At 41.3% G+C, this 14,339-nt stretch overlaps 1 protein-coding gene across 1 annotated transcript in view; it reads left to right on the plus strand.

Annotated features, from left to right (window-relative positions):
* Sorcs3 (sortilin related VPS10 domain containing receptor 3) overlaps positions 1-14,339 on the plus strand; it is a 621,887-nt gene that overhangs the window by 449,823 nt on the left and 157,725 nt on the right. Inside the window, exon 7 of the mRNA XM_055591687.1 lies at positions 6,551-6,669. Within this exon, the coding sequence (XP_055447662.1) occupies positions 6,551-6,669 (119 nt within the window). The remainder of the gene's footprint in view (positions 1-6,550; positions 6,670-14,339) is intronic.

The raw sequence follows: 14,339 nt of genomic DNA on the forward strand, positions 1-14,339 counted from the left end.
CAGCAGCTGCCTGGAGGAGGAGAAATGGAAGAGAACAAATGCCATGCTGTTTAAGCAGGCATGGGCTCCAGGCAGCCACATGGTGAGGAGAGAGACTTTAGAGAAAAAATAAGGAAGCCCAATGTGTGTGTGTGTGTGTGTGTGTGTGTGTGTGTGTGTGTGTGTGTACCCAAACACTATAATTAGATTCTTGCCAGTGTCTAAATAAATAGAGACAGGAAAAAGGGAAACTTGTGACTTTCTATGTCAGGAAGGTGGGCAGACCTAGCCAGACCTCATGGCAGCACATAGGGATTACACTAGGGGACCTCACAGTGGCTCATGGACTCTACACTAGGGGTCAGGGATTCTAGAAAGCAAAAGCACAATCTCCCATTAAACACAAAATGAGTCTCCCTATCCCTTTAGCATGGCTTAAGGAGAACCCACCTTCCTAAGTGTGGTTCCTGATCCAGGTGATTGACCTGGCTCAACTGGAATATTAGGTCTCACCCAGACCAGAGATTCCATTGTCTTGAGCAGAAAGAAGTGTGCCTTGATGGATTTTTATTGCCATGCTAACATTCCCCCATCTGAAGAGGTTACCCTAGCTGATGTTATAGAACCAGAGTGCTGACCTACCTGGCTTCTTCCAGTCAAGTGGGAACACTGGGGTAGGCAGTTAGTCTACCCCACAAAATAGGCCTATCTAAAAGACGCCAAAGAGTATCAGTTTCATTTTTATAGCAGTCAGACATAGGAAGAAAAGGAACTCTTTGACTTGTGTTTGGAAGGAGACATAGGATAGAAGCAAAGACAGGAATTATTAGCTCAGTACCTCTTAATAGCATCCCATAAGACATAAGTAATCGAATGGGCTGATAATCTAATGTCGTATTGTCGGTCCATCAGACTAAACTCTAAATTATAGGAATATGGATCATTGACTCTTAAAATGCTTCAGCCTATAGGTCCATCACTCTGTAGTTACTCAAGAGGCCAAGAGGAAAGCAAGAAGGAGCTTAGTCAGTGGGTCTGCAGACACAGGGCCTTTTCTATAATTAGAGCAGATACAGTGAAACTCCGCTTTGTATAGTGACTGCACATTTTTGTTGTTGTTGGTGGTGTTTGTTTCAAAATACTTCGTAATTTTTTTAAGAAGTAGGAGCAGTCAGGAATTGTCTGCTCAAATTGAATAATTTTTTTTTAAGTTGTCAAAATATGATAACAGGCTTAGGTGTGAGCTGGAATTCAGGCTCTTTTTTTCTTTCTGTATTCTGAATGTATAACATTTAGGATGACAAATTCTTATCAAAATTCCTCAGGCTCAGACACCAGCTCTGTCATTAGCCTAAATTCTCAGCTGTGGAGTGTAGGGAAATCTCTCAAGCAGCTGGCAACTTAATGAAGACATTTATAACCTGGGGATGGCGACCATGATGTATGATGTATGGAGTTCTTTATTATTGCAAGATCTAATAAGCTAGTGTGCATGGTATGAAAGTATTTGTCAACTGAGAATGGGCACTTTTCTTGTCATTTTAATCACTATGATCACCACCATCACCATGAGGACCATCGTCAGTGCCATCAGCAGCACCACCACCTCCACCGTCATATTATCATCATATTGTGATAGATTATTCCATGTGGATTAGAAGTAGCTCTCACTGAAGTTAGTAAATGTTACCATGATGTTTGAATGCCTGTAACTTTGACAGATGGTCTTCTGTGCCATAAGAAGGCAGAGATTGCTGGAATTTTCCGATATCAGAAGTTTCACTAAAGCTTCAAAGTCTTAAACCCAGTAGAAGGGATGACAACTACAAGATTTTGTTTGGTGTTACTATTTACTGTGCCTCTAGTGTTAAATTAGGCCTTTCCATCAATGTCACATCCTTTGATTTGCACTTCCTGTAAATAGGTTAGCCCCACTTTCCAGTCAAGGACAAATAGGATTAGAGAAGCTAAAAAAGTTTATTGAGTCCCCTTGAATCTGCTTATTTTTATGTGTTTGCATGTGAAAGTAATATTGTTATTTAAAATAAACAGCTCCTGGGTATTTCTCAAGAACAGACCCGAAGAGCTGAATTTGCTTTTTGTTCAAAATTTTAATTCACTTTTCAGCTTTGGACAATATGTATATTACCCAGAGGGATGGAAGTTGAGCGAATCATGGAAAGTTCTTTTCTCTGAGGTGGCAAGAGGCCTGGTGTCTATGAAGTTTGAATATTTAGTAATCTCAAAGGCAAGGCATGATCACAAGTCACTATATAATTCAGCATAACAAAAATGTACAGTCTTTTAATAGAATTCAATTCTGTTTAAGTACCACTTACTGTGGTTCTTATAAAGCCAGCTGAAGAGAGAAGATGCTTAAAGCTATAGTTCCGCAGGTGAAGGGAGTAGCTCTTTTGGAAAAGACTGGTAAAGCTCAAACTAGACTGTACTGTGGCATTTGTCAGTATAGATGTGAAATCACACCTTGCTGAACATGGCAAGAAGAAAGCTGCCTCCTTGAGCCCTGCACAGCTCCTGGCAGAAATGCAACCCCTTTCAGAAAGAAATGAGGCTTTGAGGGTGTTAGACTGACTCTCTGTCCAAATTCCCGCATGCTTGTGCGCAAATCCCAAGGCGCTTTCATTTGCGAATATGTGGTCTCTGTCGTTGGCCTGGGAATCGCTTGAGAAAACGAACTCCTATTTTCCGTTTCCCAGAATAGCATCGAGTGTCTGACACCTGCAGCTTCCTGTGTACTGTGGTCGAACACAAAAGAAATGAAGCAGCCCACTTAAGACGGCCCCTCCCACCACAAGAACTAGTGTGCTGTGGGGAAGGAGCTTGAAGGCTCTCTCAGCCTGGGCTAGGAGAGGACTTCCCTGAGCATCCTGCTACAGTAGAGCTACTTGGAAATGGGGCCAGGTACTCCTTAGGTACCAAGAACATACCTTTTCCCTCTATTCATGGCACAGAGGACATAGCCTTTGACTGTGACCTTTACTTTTGTAAATGGAGCCGTCACCACGCCAGGTCTTAGAAAGGCAGGACAAAGGGGTTTCACATTTGGAAACATGTTAGACGTAAGCGTTCACCATTTGGAAATGGTGGGTTTCTCAGAGGGGTGTCTAAATGAGGTCCTCTAGAGTTTAGCCTCCCTACTTTTTCTCTTGCTTGGGGATCTTTTGAATAAAGAACAGAAAATACAGTCTTAATAATAATGGTGACGTAGCTGCAGTCATCCAGCATGCGGAGTTTGGCAGTATGGGTTAGAGGTGCTGGTTACAATGAAGTCCAGGTGAAGTGTTTTTTTTGTTTGTTCGTTTGTTTCCTAGGATTTCCTGTTTACATAGTATAGTTTTTCATCCACAAGCTAACCTCAAAACTCACATCCCACCTTTTTTTTCTCATTTTTTTTCTCTCTCAGGCATGTTCTTCTTTTTGTGCATATTCCTGGCACTTAAGGGGTGTCCACAGCAGTATAAAGTCAGGATATGACTTCACCATCAACGCAAACTTCTCATTCTTGACAATGAAGTGAGCATTATTCGTTACTAATTGAGTAACGTGGGATGCTCTTAACTAAAGCCCCTTTTCTTTTTAGTCACAGTATAAACACCACTTATAGACAGTTAAATATGCACTCAACAATAAGCCAAGCATTCTCAGACATAATCTAGTGTATCCTGGTGACAATCTTCCTTGTCTACCCCTCCCAGATGAGATGTGTTGTTACAGTTAGCACAAGGCACACCCAGGATTTGAACTGCCTTGCCCTCAAGTGCCACACTGGGATTCATTGGTTGAGTCTCTTTCTGTGTCTGGTATCTGGTGTTAATAAAAACAAACAAACAAAAGAGGCCAGGTTATTAGCAACTTGTATTGGGGAATTTAGTGTCTAAGATAAATATTCTTCTGGGTTTCATCACAGAACTTTTACATATGATCATATTTATCTTCATTTGGAGATACTGTCACTATTCTTCCAACTTGAGGTCTATTAGGAATATGAAGCCTGAAACAAATGGTGTTTCCTGCTCACCCTTGCCACCCAAAGGTTCTCCTGCCCGTATTTCACCATCCCTCCCACTGAATTCTCAGCAGGCAGTGGGCACGATGGGACTCATTATTGTATCTCTGAGTTTTGGAAAATCAACGCTCTGAGATTTCCAGTACGTGAGTCTGGCGCAAGGCTGCAAGGTCCCTGAACGTTAAGTGGATTTCAGCTACGCCTTTCAGTGGTGGTGTCCTGTTAAACTGAACCCGTCATCCCAGGCTGCGAGGTGGCAAGCAGAACCAGAGCCAAGAAGTAGGATGAGCTTGGCACCAGCTCCCACTTGTAACAGGCCAAGGTTTGAGTAGGTGTTGATTTTGCTTGGGATGGCCTTGAAAAGACTTGATTCTTCTTTCAGAGTGTTCAAATGCAAAAAGCGTAGTAAATAGCCAGGAAAGAATGAGCTTTTGGATGAGTATAAGCAAGTGTCCCTCCCACGTTCGCCTTTGATTACCAGTGTGAACAGTTTTCCGAGGCGCTGGCTGACAAGGACACAGGTTGTCATGTGGGTTTGTGATTTCTTTCCATATGTTTACTGCAGCCTTTTGCTGCATTTTGGTGTTTTATTCAAGGAACAAATTAGTAAGCTCAAACATATCCAAGCATGTCCCTTGTGGGCAGGCACTGTGCTCCAAGGCACAGCCTGGGGTTTTTCCCCTCTTCTCTCAGCCAGAAGTGGAAAGTCAGGGAGCTCTTGGCTTCATTACAAAGGAGAGGAGACACCCAATGCATACTCTGAAACACTGGGAAGATGGATCCTATGGCATGGTGTGGGCCTGGGGTTAAAAACATCTGTCTCCCTTGTGAGATGGACCAAGAGAAATGGAGAGCATGGGCTGGGTGTAAGCCATTCTTGAGCCTCATTTGGACTTGTTTGTTAAGCCACACTAAACAAATAGTACTACATTTGGCATTTACATTAAAAAACTTTAAAAATCAGAATACTTTCTGTTCAAAATAAGAGACAGAGTTATTTAGAAATCCAGAAGGTCTCACACCGGCTTGCCTATAATGAGCAACAGCCAATTATTTTGAGAACAGGTCTCATTAAGGGCTAGGTAGACCTTGAACTTGCGATGTTCCTGCTTCAACCACCTGAATATCTGAGATTATAGGACTGAACCACTTGGCCAGAGTATGCTTGTGGTTTGTTGATGATTAAAAACAAGCAAACAAAAACAAAACAAAAAACCCAAAAGCCCTTTCTTTGTTACTTTAACATTAATTAAAATGAAAATTAAGTATGAAGAAAAAATAAGCTAATAAGCTTCTCAACTTACAGTTTTAAAGAAATCTACTTTTTCTTTTTCTTTCCATTTATTTTTAAATTTCATAAAATGAACAATAATTATTTATGTACAGTGTGATTTCTCACAGACACTTGTAGTTTTTCCTGAAGGAGCAAGAAATTGAAAACACTGTTTTCCAGGGGACTCTGTCATCCTAAGAGATACTCTTAATAGCCAGAGATTTGTGTGTGTGTGTGTGTGTTTGTTCAGCTACAACTGTGACTATAAATGTAGATTAAAAAAAAACAATAATACAAGATTTATGTAGGTAGTAAGTGAATGTACTTTCATTGAAAACATAATAAAGATATGTATTATGCAAAAAATCATAGGCAGTACCATAATATTATATAATAACTTAAGTCCATGTCAAAGTATCATATCTAATCTTTACATGAGCCTTTTAAAACTTTATTCTGTGTTGTTTTAGCACAAATCTATGTATATAAAGACAAAATTGTTTTGTTTGGTTTTTGAGACAGGGTTTCTCTGCATAGCTTTGGCTATCCTGGACTTACTTTGTAGACCAGGCTAGTCTTGAACCTACAGAGATCTGTCTGCCTCTGCCTCTGCCTCCCTAAATGCTGGGAATATAGGCATGCTCCAATGTTCCTGGCTAGAAAATAAAGTTTTAAGTCATAAACTGAGTCATACTTGAACACAATGGGAAATACATGTTCAAGCACAGTGCAATATGGACAGTCTGTTGAGCATGTGTGTCTACCAAAACTTGTAATAACAGCACAGGACTATGTCATATGTGTATATCTCAGCTGTTTCATGTGTTTCTTAATTCATGGACAGTCAGCCTATTTTCAGTTTTTCATTGCTGTGAATAATGTCACAGTGAACCTTCCCGCCTTTCCTCTTTGTGAAAATATATGAGTCTTTCTGTAGGAACGTTCCTTGAATTAAGATTACTGGTGTAAAATATGTGCATGTACATTTCTGATAGCTTCTTCAAATGTGTTCTTTCAAACACTAAGTGGATTTATTCCTTTACCAGTAGCAAATGAGATTAACTCTTTCTCCACTCCTTTGACTAACCTAAGTATTAACCTGATTTGTTGATACTGACTTCAATTTCTGTGTACAAGAAAGTAAAATCTCACTGTTCTTTAAAATAAAATATTAGTTTGTGATTCCCTGTAATATGCAGCTTTGTGTGTTGCAAGGGTCTTGGCTGGACATATACCCTACAACTACCTGCCGCTCTCTCCCTGTCTTTCAGATGCCCAGTACCTCACCTGCAGGATCCAGGAATGCGCGGAGACAACTAGGAGCGGTCCCTTTGCCCGCTCCATTGACATCAGCTCCCTGGTTGTCCAGGATGAATATATCTTCATTCAGGTGAGTGTCGTCAGCATAGTCAACAGTCAAGAGGGAGCAGCCGCCTGCAGCAAACAAGGATTGGCGTTCCTGGGGATGTGAAGACATGGAGCAGCGGCAATGTCCTTCACTCGCTTTGTGGCTCCAGGCCCTAGGGATACTCCAGACTTCTGCTGCACTATGAAGGTTTTACGGGTCAGTGTTCTGTCCTGGGGATTTTACTTACCCTGGGAGTTCTTCAGTCGAATTGCCATTTCGGGATAACAGAGCTGTCTTGAAATGATTAGGCTGGGGTTTGAGGTTATTTAAAGTCAAATGTCTAATGGGCTTTGACTTTAAGTAATTTATCAAAGCCATGTTCTATTTCTGTCCAAAGTGGCCTGTCTAACTTGTAAGTGAAATCCTGCAATGAATTAGGCATTACCAGGACTCGCTTTCTGGAAAAGGCTAAAACTTACTAAATTGTCCCTTCCCCTTCCAGCTCTGATTACTTCTTAGAATGTCCAAAGCTCTAGTCCTTTCCTGCAAGAAATCGACTGTTAGAGGAAACTGAATGAAATCTTTGTGTGTCGAGTTTACAATGTCAACTTCATCGTTCAAGGAAATCCAAAATAAAGGAAAAGTGTGAAAAGTAAAAATCAATACTCTGAAGGAAAAGAAAGAGATATAAGTAGGTAGATAATCGATGATAGGTAGATGATAGAGCCAGCCAGCCAGATAGATAGATGATAGATTGACAGCATATAGATAGAAGACAGATGATAGAGATAGATGACATCGATGAATTATAGATAGATAATAGATTTTTTTTATCAAGCTTGACATTTGAACGGCAACCTTTAGTTTCCCAATCTACTTATTCATTGTTTACTCTTAGCTCTTTGGCAAATAGTTTCCCAAAAGGAACTTGAACTTTGACACTAGCCTGAATTTGCTCCTGGATGAACTTCTCTGTCTGCTCCTTAGCCTTTCAGTCCAGATGAATCACATCTCCTCTGTGAGGCTGCACCTTGCCCTTCACTGCACCTTACAGCTCCGGGTTATATTTTTCTAGCCCATGGCTTATTAGAGCCATCCTGTGCCAAATGTGAACAGATTTTTCTCCTTTCCAAATAGAATTTTACACTCCAGGGGTAAGAACAATATTTTTGGTTGTCTCTCACCTTTGGCCTGACAAATTTTCAACACAAGTAGAATGTTCAGTGAGTATTTGTTATGTTCATAGAAACCCAGGAGAAGTAGTCTGCCACTCCAGATCAACTGGAAAGAATTGGAAGATGAAGTCAGAGTCTCAGGATTGGTTCTCTAAGTTGTGGTCTGTCAACAGCCTTCTCATTGTCTCATGCACAGGTGTTGACTGAACACATATCCTGCAGAACATGGCATGCTAGGCGCTGCCCTTGACCTGATGCTTTTCTCTTAGGACTTAATGCCTGAGGAGTCTGTGTTTGTGTAATGTCTCCACGTCCTGATGCCTTTAGGTCAGTGGGCTGTGACCTCCATCATGTGCTACAGATGCCTGTAGTTAATAGCTCTCTCCACCCAGGATGGATGTTGTGCATCACAGACACAGATCAGATTGTGCCCAACCCAGCTGCTGACATACCCAGTACCAGCCCACTCAGGACAGAAACTTGAATAGCGCTCTCTATTGCTAAGCTGAAGGAATCCAGCTCTGTTAGCTGTGTCCTTGATTTGAATGTTTACTTATCTCCCGTTGCCATGGTCCCCACTTAAAATGACTTTTTTTTCCCCTTTATCTTTTCGAAAAAAATTGTAAGCATGAGAGCATGAGATGTTTATGAATTTAACAAAGTGTCCTTTTCTTAATGCTATTACTGTGCATAATGGTGAATATTGCTAAACTATTTCCTGGAAACATGATTTCATATTTAGGATATCCCCCATCCTCCATGTGTTTCATAATGTATTCTGTAACTGAAAAAAAAATCCAAACTTTTTTCTTATACCATAAGCAGAAACTTTTATATTAGTCATCTTAAGTCTTTGATTAAAGGAGGTGAGGCTGTGTTTTTCAATAAGGCTTTACTCATTGTCAGGGACATGTGTGCTTCCTCCTCTAGCTCTTGGGACAAAGGCCAGGAATGCAAACATGTATTGAATTAGTGGAGCTAATTCTAGTGGGACATTTACATTCACATGCGTGCACCCGCACACACACTCAAACACACTCACACGGGCACACACAAACACACACACACACGTGCACACACACATGCACTTTGGGGTGTGGCGGCTAACAGGGCATCAGTTTGGAGTACGGGAGTTTCTCCAGCTGTGGTATGCTGTGTGACCTTAAACTGGGCTTCATTTGACATTTCTATGAAGATAAGTTAATTGTAGCACCTAGTCCATGCGCTGCCTTGGGACTGGTTGACAGTCGCCTCTGTGAAGCACCACAGTGATGCTAGAACAGTGGTGCTGACGGATGTGCCTTTATCCTCTGCTATGATAAACTTATTTCCCTATGAAATCGGTCACATTATGGTGGATGCTATGGACAAAAGTAAACCAGGCACTGGGTGTTGGGCTATATTACCATTGCTGTTTTGCCGAAGACTTGATGACCTGACCAGAGACAGAGTGGTAGGAAGCAGACAGCTAAGTGTGGTAGGCCTGGCTTTCTTGAGCCCTGCGTGGGGATGTGGGGTACAAAGTCAGAGAGTCTGGCAGAGGGGCTGTTGGAGTGGAATATAAAAATTGGAAGGTTGTGTCTTACATGTTGATAATATTGAGAAATCATAAAAAAATCAAACGAGAAAAGATACAAACAGTGTTCTCCAGAACAAACCGATATTCACATCAGAAAGATCAGAAAGAATCAGCAATAAGATGACAACTAAGAGTTGAGAGATGACATCAGAAAGGTGCAAGGGTGCTCTATTACTTGCTTGACTTTTACCCATAAGGCAGTGGGCTATAAGCTTGAAAAAATACTGAGTTTTTAAATCACCAAATAAACACAGGTTAAATATACTATGACTGGAAGCTATCAATTAATCAAAATTGAAATTATGTGAAAGAGTGTCAGTAATGTACAATCAAGCCCCAAGCAGAGTAGTCCATGTGTCAAGTGGTTTTCCGTGGGAATGGATCAGCCCCTCCCTGCCACAGGAGTTCTGCCTCTGAAGAAATGGTGCACAAGCCTTACTTCTGCCAATGTGTGCTCAGGGTGTTAGGACGACTTAAAACTCTGATTATTATGGTCTGCCTTCCTTCCTTTCCCATCTGTTCCTTTCATAGTGCTGAATATTTTAATTTTAACTGCATAGTTTAGGAATATAGCTATTTACAGACTACCCATTTTTGGCCAATATCTATTGATTTCTTCTTGTGAATGATGATGAACCTGCTGCATGTATCTGTGTTTTCCTTGTGCTCATTAATTCTCCTGCCACTCACTTTAAATTGGTTACAGGATTTTTTTTTAGTGTTTGTCTTACTGCCTTAGCACATGACTTTGGTGATATAAATATTTTGTGAAGCACTGTAGATAAAGTGTGAAATGGGGTGTGTGGTGACTTCCCACCCTGTTCTCTTTCCAAATGATAATTGCTAACTGAGCCATTCAGCAATGCACACTGCGCCCTGCCCCACTGTTCCTTCCATTGGTTTTTGTCTTAGTTTTATAGGTGTGTATGTTCACCTGTCCCCATCAGCCTTTTGTGAAAGCTCCCCCATTCAGTTTTCAGTTGTCTGAAGTTTGTCCTTGGATGAAGCTTTTGAGAATAGTTAATTCTTGAGTATAGAAATACTCTTGAACTTTCTCTGTGTCTTTGAATATTACTTTTCTGGGATCCACAATGCCTGGGCTGACCTCTTTGCCTGTGAAAGTGGCATAACTGGGGCTGGGTCAGAGCAGTCTGAAATCCTCTTCTTTGAGATTTCTTGTTTTGTTTTTCCTGACTCTCACTTAGCCAGAATGGTATTGCTTTGTTTATTATTGCTATCCCCTGGGCATTTTTCAACATATTTGTAGACCAGCGATGTATCTGGGTATGCTTTGGGGGTCAGCATTACTGGTTCACCCCTGGGAATGTGTCTTTTTCATTCAAATGATTCAGTGTTTCTTTCATTGTTATCATCTCAAAAACCCCCTTAAGAGACCCTGAAAGAAACGTTTTACTTCAGTTTCATGGTTTGGGCTCTCTTCCTGTAGGACCCAGAATAACTGACACAAAACTGACAAAAGGATGACAGCATTTCATCTTGCTCCCAATTTGAACAAAATGAGATAAAAACAGTTGTGCACACCATGATTGAATCAGTATTTCATCGTTTACAGGGCTGTTCTGTCTCATTTTCCTAGTTTAGCTTCCTTTCTGAGCTTCCTTTTACCTTTTCTTCCTCATCATTCTCCTCCCCACCCTCCCCTCTTCCAGCAACAGAAACAGCTCCCCTCTTCCTCATCCTCCTCCTGTCTTCCCTTGCCTTTTTCTCACTTCTTTTCTCAGTAAAGTGATTAATTATGTAGGTCGGTGTGTGGGCATGTACGCATGTGCACACTCATGCATATATGTCTGCAGGGGCACATTTTTATGAAATACAGGTGTGTGCACACGTATTTGGAGATCTGCCTTGGCTTTCATCCATCTTAGTTTTTGAGCCAGTATCTCTGACTGGCCTGATACTACAAGGTCATCTAGTCACTAATCCCGTGGGATTTTTTTATTTTATTCTGAGGGATCAAATTCATGTCCTCTGCTCACAAGAAAAATGCTTTGCTGAGTACACACACACACACACACACGGAATTTGACTTCATCTATGGATATGCACTGCTTGAGTGCCAGGGAGCCTGGTGCCTGTGGAGAGTATTGAGTCTCCTAGAACTGGAGCTACATGTGTTTCTGAGCCACCATGTACACACTAGGACTCAAACTCAGGTGCTGTGGGAGAGCAGCCAGTCCTCTTTTCAACCTTTAATCTCCCATTTTCCTCTTTTTAGATCTCATACAGGTGATTTTGAATTATAGAAGTGTGGCTACAATTCATTTGCTTCATGAAATAATCATTTTTCAATATTCCTGATATTCCTTTTTCCTGTCTCTTCTCTAGTACTGGTAGTACTAGTTCATCATTTTTATACCATTTTCATATGTATGTGAGAGTGCGTGTGTGAGAAGAGGGACATTTTTTGTCTTCATGTATATCTGTGTACCACTTGTATGTCTGGTTCCCGCGGAGGCCAGAAAAATGTTTAAGATCCCCTAGAACCAGAATTAAAGATGATTGCAAGCCACCATGGCTGTGTGGATGCTGGGACTCAAACCCTGGTCCTCTAGAAGAGCAGCCAGTGCTCTTGACTAGGCTCTCTCGATCTCTCTAGCCCTGTATCTTTATATTTTTAATTATTACTTATTTTTAATGACCTAAGTCCTTCAGGTCACCAATAACATATCTAAAATCCAGGAGGTTTATCTTATGAAAGATCAGGATTCTGTTTTTGTTTATCAGGGATATTACTTCATTCTCAGCTCTGTGTGACTCAACAATTTTTTTTCCTCTAAGTAATTTTTCTCATAAGGCAGAACCTCCTGGAACACAATATATGTGGCATCTTTCCCACATATATTGTATTTCATGGTTAAATTTTCATTAAGTCTGGAGTTTGCTTTGCTCTTTCTTGTTTGGCTTGCTGCTGGAGGATGATTTATGAGGAAAAAAGGGGGCGCGTTATAATTACTTGGCTATTTAAAACCATTTATTAATCCTTATCTTGTGTTTCTGAAATGTTGCTGTAGTTTACTAACTGGTTTCTTTGCTCTCAGATCAGCGCCTCAAACCCCTAGTGCCTTTACAAACTCCTTCCAAAGTCCTTTATTTAGACTAAAAATCAATGTCTGGAGCTTCAGTGGCTGTTAATCACCTGCAGGGCGAAATCCAATTCCTTAGCATTATCTGCAAGAAGCTCCACAGTCAAGGCCCTCACAGGAATCCCTGACTCACCGTTACCTCCACAGACCTCCTTTGCTTTAGCTAACCCTCCTGTAAGCATGCACCCTTTACTGTCCATGCATACACCGTGACACTTCTTGCCACCAGGGTCTTTATTCTGTTTTCTTTGTGTTTGGGATGTCCCTTTGGTTAGACAAATGCAGTCTGTGAGATTCGGCCTTAGGCAGCACGTCCTTTAGCTTTCCTGGTACCCTCAGTCAGGATTGGGTCACGCTGCGCAGCCTGCTTCTTATCCCTTTCTGTTGTATCTTCCCAGTCACATCTGTAAACTGTGAGAACCCTAATTACGTACTATTCATCCTTGTTTCTCCCGCACATCGAATAATGACTGGTACTCAATAAGTGTTTGTTGGGCTGAGCTGAACTGAGGAGATAAGATGTGGTCCTTATTTTCAGGGAGTGTAACTAGTTATCTTTTTCAAGCAAGGAAATCTTGTTTCTGTAGCTAACAATATAAGACAACTTAAGGTAATTGGCAATTGCTCACTGCATAAGAAATGCCCTGTGTAAAGTGCCTTTGTGTTTCCATAAAACCACTGTCCGGGAATTACTCAGCATGTTATTCAGTGCTCATTTTCTATTCATTCATTTAAATATATTAAAATGTATTCAGCCCAGTGGGGAGCACAAGCAGCTAAACAATTATAATGCAGTGTGATGAAAGCTGCATTAGTAGGAAACACGTGTTGCTGCTCTTGGCAAGACCCTGTCCTGGATGAGTGTCAGTGCAGGATTCCTGTTGAGGAGGCTGGGAGCACAAGGGAAGGTGGTGGAAGAGAGAAACCCTACACAGAGAGCTCAGCATGCTGCTGGGTACACCCATTAAGACCCTGTGCCAGCACCTCTCTACCCAAAGTGCTTTGTACTTGTTGGAGAGAAGGACCTTCCATTTTCTTTTGTCAAATCCAGATAATGTTGCTTACCTTTCTTTGTAGCTCCTAGAAATCTCAGACCATGCATGGGGATAACCTAGAGCCCCTGCTCAGATGTAGCCCATGGCACCTTGGTATCCAAGTGAGTTCCCTAGTAATGGGAACAGGGACTGTCTCTGACATGAACTCAGTGGCTCTTTGACCATCTCCCCCTGAGGGGGAAGCGCCTTGCCAGCCACAAAAGAGAAAAATGCAGCCAGTCCTGATGAGACCTGATAAGCTAGGGTCAGATGGAAAGGGAGGAGTTCCTCCCCTATCAGTGGACTTGGAGAGGGGTTTGGGAGGAGATGAGGGAGGGAGGCTGGGATGGGAAGGGAATGAGGGAGGAGGCTACAGCTGGGAAACAAAATGAATAAACTATAATTAATATAAAATATAAAATTAAAAAAGGAATAATCTGATGTCAACTCTAGCAACTCCCCAGCATTCTTTATTCTCTTCCTGTCTCTATCTTCTTTAATATTATTTGTTTGTCTTAAGACAGGTTCTCACTATATAGCCTAGGCTAGCCTTGAACTCACTATTCTTCTGAGTGTTGGAATTACAGATGTGTGAGGCCACATCTGACTCTGCTATTGGACACTTTTGATGGCTTCATTTTTTTTCAGTTGTTTTAAATTATTTTATCAGTATGCATTTAAAAAGAATGAGAAACTAATTTTGTGAAGCATTGTGGGTTTCTGGTCATCTGGGAGGATAAATTAGAAAGTTGAAATAAGGGTTAGTCTAGAAGTTATTTAGGCAGAAGCTAAGATTGTGCTTTGGTGACCAGATCTGCTT

The sequence above is a fragment of the Psammomys obesus genome, unplaced genomic scaffold, assembly GCF_907164565.1.
Source record: "Psammomys obesus unplaced genomic scaffold, mPsaObe1.curated_primary_1811, whole genome shotgun sequence".
NCBI classification, from domain to species: domain Eukaryota; kingdom Metazoa; phylum Chordata; class Mammalia; order Rodentia; family Muridae; genus Psammomys; species Psammomys obesus.